The sequence below is a fragment of the Fusarium tjaetaba genome (assembly GCF_013396195.1).
Source record: "Fusarium tjaetaba strain NRRL 66243 chromosome Unknown NRRL66243_c0000576, whole genome shotgun sequence".
Classification (NCBI taxonomy): domain Eukaryota; kingdom Fungi; phylum Ascomycota; class Sordariomycetes; order Hypocreales; family Nectriaceae; genus Fusarium; species Fusarium tjaetaba.
Genome location: NW_023501772.1, coordinates 7,357 through 11,302, shown reverse-complemented (window position 1 = coordinate 11,302; position 3,946 = coordinate 7,357). Strand labels below are relative to the sequence as shown.

Sequence of the window (3,946 nt, the reverse complement as noted above, 5' to 3'; positions counted from 1 at the left end):
CGCACAGCCGGCTGTGCGGGTACGAGCCGCCCAATTTTGACCGAGATTATCCGGAACATCGCCTTCAGTCCCATGGCGGCATTGTAATTCTTCAAGCCGGGGCAGGAATTCGCCAAGCCCGGGAGAGACAGACCGTACAGCACGTAAAAGCAGAAAAGATTTTAGAGACACAATTAGTGTCAGGCCTACTAGCACTCTAGCAAGCTGAACGGGATTCATTCCACTAAGCAAGAGTCGAAAAGGCTTGTAGTATGACTTCTTCAGTTTTTTCAAGGTCTCGATCTAGTGCTCGAATGCCTGCCCCACGTTTTGCATTTACTCATCCCGGTGTTCGTCTGGCTGCTTTAAACCTTTTTACTCATCGTCTTGGATTCTTTTGCATGTTCCAAAACCTTCATCTCCTCATCTTGAACTTTGTTTGCCTGCTTCATATCCATTTACCACTCAAGGAGTCTTATCTATTTTATAAAACTCTCTCTTCATTACTTGGGAGGCAGTGCTCCACCCTTGGTAGCCCAGTCTTCAGTCATCTTCAGAACATTCTGCCTTTTTCCAGTATATCCAACATGCTTCATCCAGTCTGCTAGGGACTTCAAGCGCTTGGGGTGGATACGGTCCAGTAATGCTTCATCCCGCGGGGGAGTGACCCCATCTCCCCAGTACCGCCACCAAGCCTTAAAGTTGTCGGCCCAACTCATGACCGATTTGTCTCGAGGAGCATCAGGACCAAGAGCCCAGTTGACCGATGCACCCGGATAGGGCTCTGCGTGAGGCGCGTATTCCTCCCATGTGAGGGTCTTATGTACCGCAGGAGTGCCTGTCACCTCGGTAAAGATTCTAGCAATATCGGCAAAGCTGACATTATCTGTTGCAACTGAGACATCAAGGCCTGCCGACTCGGTTGGGTTGTCAAAGATCCACAAATTGTAGATGCCCACGTCACAGAGGGCGATCATTGGGATCTTTGTATCAGTCGCTTCAATAACGGTCAGCCAGGTTAGAGTTAGGCGGCAAGAAAAGAAAAGAAAAACAGTACAAAGTCGGAACGTCTGCAAGAGGTCGAGTTGGAAGTAGATACTCACGCGATGGATTGGCCCACAACATTGACCCATCCGGCTGCTCACTGGGAACAAACATTCCGCCGTGGAGCATGTCCATATAGGCCGCAGTGGTGAAAATGGTGCTCTTCATGTCATCCTGCCCCAACGCGAGGATGAACTTGGCAACTCTCCCCTTGGATGCCATATGGCCGCAATAATACCTCTCGTCAAACTTTCCGGCAGCCAAAACGTATTCGATGTTGGCCCAAACGTAGTGCTGCAGACCTTCGGACCTTGCGATCTCGTAAGCCCTAAAGCCGTAGAAAAGCTCATCCTTTTCTCCCAGGGTGAAACCATCGGTATTGACCCAAGCCCCGTGGGCGCCGTTGAAGAGCTTGTGCATGTCGGCCATATTATCCTGGGCGCCCTGGACCAAGGTCACGTTCGGGAGCTCAGCGAGCTGCTTTGCGCGGGAAGACTCAAGATTGCGGGTCAACACTCTAAGACGATATCGGCCACTGGAAGCCAAAGCTGTGGCTGATTAGCACAATGAGACTATAGCTCCATCATCGGTCCTTCCTTCGACGACTGGCATACCCTGAGCGCCTGTACCGCCAACGATTGCGATTTGTTTCAGTTCGGCCATTTTGTTGACGAGAATAGTAATGAATCTGTAAGATCGAAGCCAAATATATATATACGAATGTGTAATGTGAGATGTGAGATCAAGGTTGGGGGTGCCAACTGAGGAAGGTTAATCCAGCTGTTTAAATACGGACATATTGCAGCTGGGGTATCAGGTCATAGCAGGGTTTGTGGCGATAAATGATGCGAAACAAGATGGATTTCTAATCACTGTAGAAAGAGCCACGGAACCGCGTTCCACATCTCCGGAAGGTTTTAATACAAGTTGCCTAACGGAATTACTCTAACAAGAGTTGCCACAGAGCATATTCTAGTGGGACAACACGGGCACAGAGTGTACCTTACTTTTACCCAGTCGGCCGACATGTGTCACGATTCCGATTGGGAATTGTGTGACTTTGGACAAGCCTCATTATTGACTAATAAGATTAAAAAGAACCCTCCGGAGACGACCCACTAAGGAGGTTTAGTGTGAACTAATATGTCCCTGAACAGAATGATTACATCGACTAAATAAATTTTGCCTATAACTTGATTTCAAAATTTTAGATAGTATATTTCTCTTTTTGTATATTTCTTAAAATTATATATCAAGAGACAAAGGCTAAAAACAGCCGGAAATGCGGCCGACATTTGTCTTTACAGAGCGGGGATTGGCGAGAGATACGGCCCCATTTCTCAATTCCACAGACTTGACTTGTATTGACTACCGGCTCTTCATTTTGAGGATTAGTGTATTGTAACTAGTTTCTTTAATGCTGCGCCATAGATGACCGACATCATAGCAAAAGAACTCCAGTCCAGAGCAAAAATTAACCGTTTTAAGTCGGGAGAGGACGTGGTCAAGCGGGGGCCAACAGATAGTACAACATGTAAGAGCAGGGGACATCGCTATTATTATTTAACGACACCTTCTTCTCTCAACCACGGGTGAAAGTATGCTTCGGCACTATTAAGCCGATCTTCCGGGAGCCAGGTAAGCACGCCGGCCAAGAAGTCTAGAAATCGAGCTCTATCCTCTCCAGACAAGTTTGTGTCCAGCGACTTGAGTTCACCTACAGAAGGAAGAGGAACAGGGCCGTTCCATTTCCCCTCAGCATCCCAATACTTGCGCGTCTTATCGCTCCTCCTGAGGAAAACATCCGGCGGTGGTCCAAGCAGCGCGGTTATTGCCGCTAAATGATGGGCGTTATTGAGCTCTTCAGATTTGTCGTACACACGGAAGATTCCGTTCTTGTGCAATAGGTCCCAGGCCTAAGGTGGTCAGTCCTGCGTGGAAAGGGATGGGAGTCTCTTACCAAAAGCCCCACGCTCCAAACGTCCACCGAGTTACCCCAAGTCATGCCGAGGACGACCTCGGGAGCACGATATGGCAGCGGCATTGCATTACCGCGATGCACCTTGCCGATACGTGCCTGTCCGAGATCGCAGATTGTGAGGGCGCCAGCACCTCCGAGCATATACTGTGAGACGTGAATGACTGTATCGTCGACAAACTTTCGTGCTGAGGGCCGGTGAAACTCATTGTCTTCCACAGTAGAGAGGATCGAGTCGTCGGTTAATGCAACAAGAAGATTGTCCGAGTGAATGTCTGCACTGTCAGTAAGACTCTTTGACAGATGGGGGTTCAAGTTACCGGTATGAATCACATCCGCATCGTGTAGATAATTGAGACCAAGCAATGTCTGGTCGAGAGCAGATGTAACGAGAGTTTGCTGGAAGACAGTATCTTTCTGCAATTCTTGTAGGGTCCGAAGACTCATCCCCAAGGGTGACATAACAAAGACTTCATGCTCACCATGTGAACCCCTCAGCTTGAATGTGTCCCGAACTTCTCGTACATGCTCCCGACCCGCATGGTCTAGACTTAGCTTAGACAGGTGTTTATAGACATCCAATTCCTGATTTTGTTTAAGCGTATTGGTATGAACCTTCAGCACCCAGAACGTCCCATCTCTAGCTTGACGTCAGCGAGAGACTTACAAGGACGCAGTGCATACCTAAGATCTCGAGATAGCCATACAGTTGAACTAGTACCGTAGCCTAGCTTTGCAAGTATTTGATAAGTCTCTTTGATCACCTGGCCGATACGGATTGGGTAGTAGTCCTGGCGCCTGTAGAACGGCAGCCTTTCCTCTTCCACTAACACAGAAGAGTCAATTATCTCGAAGCCACTACGGGGAAAAGCGCGGGGTGAGCTCGAAGTTGACGTAGTCGAATAGCTTAGGCGGTAGACCTTGGGAATCCTCACGGCTGAGTGC

The 3,946-nt window shown here is 48.6% G+C and overlaps 2 protein-coding genes across 2 annotated transcripts; both read right to left on the bottom strand.

The window, feature by feature from the left end:
* Window positions 1-482: 482 nt before the first annotated feature.
* Window positions 483-1,686, bottom strand: FTJAE_14152 (uncharacterized protein; the record flags this gene model as incomplete). Its single annotated transcript, XM_037347361.1, has 3 exons — window positions 483-976; window positions 1,083-1,571; window positions 1,638-1,686. 3 exons carry the CDS (start codon window positions 1,684-1,686, stop codon window positions 483-485), a joined length of 1,032 nt encoding a protein of 343 aa, XP_037198838.1.
* Window positions 1,687-2,582: 896 nt separating this feature from the next.
* On the bottom strand, window positions 2,583-3,448 carry FTJAE_14151 (serine threonine kinase; the record flags this gene model as incomplete). The annotated part of the gene is made up of 2 exons (XM_037347360.1): window positions 2,583-2,939; window positions 2,984-3,448. The coding sequence occupies 2 exons, from the start codon at window positions 3,446-3,448 to the stop codon at window positions 2,583-2,585; spliced, it is 822 nt and encodes a 273-aa protein (XP_037198837.1).
* Between the last annotated feature and the right edge of the window lie 498 nt (window positions 3,449-3,946).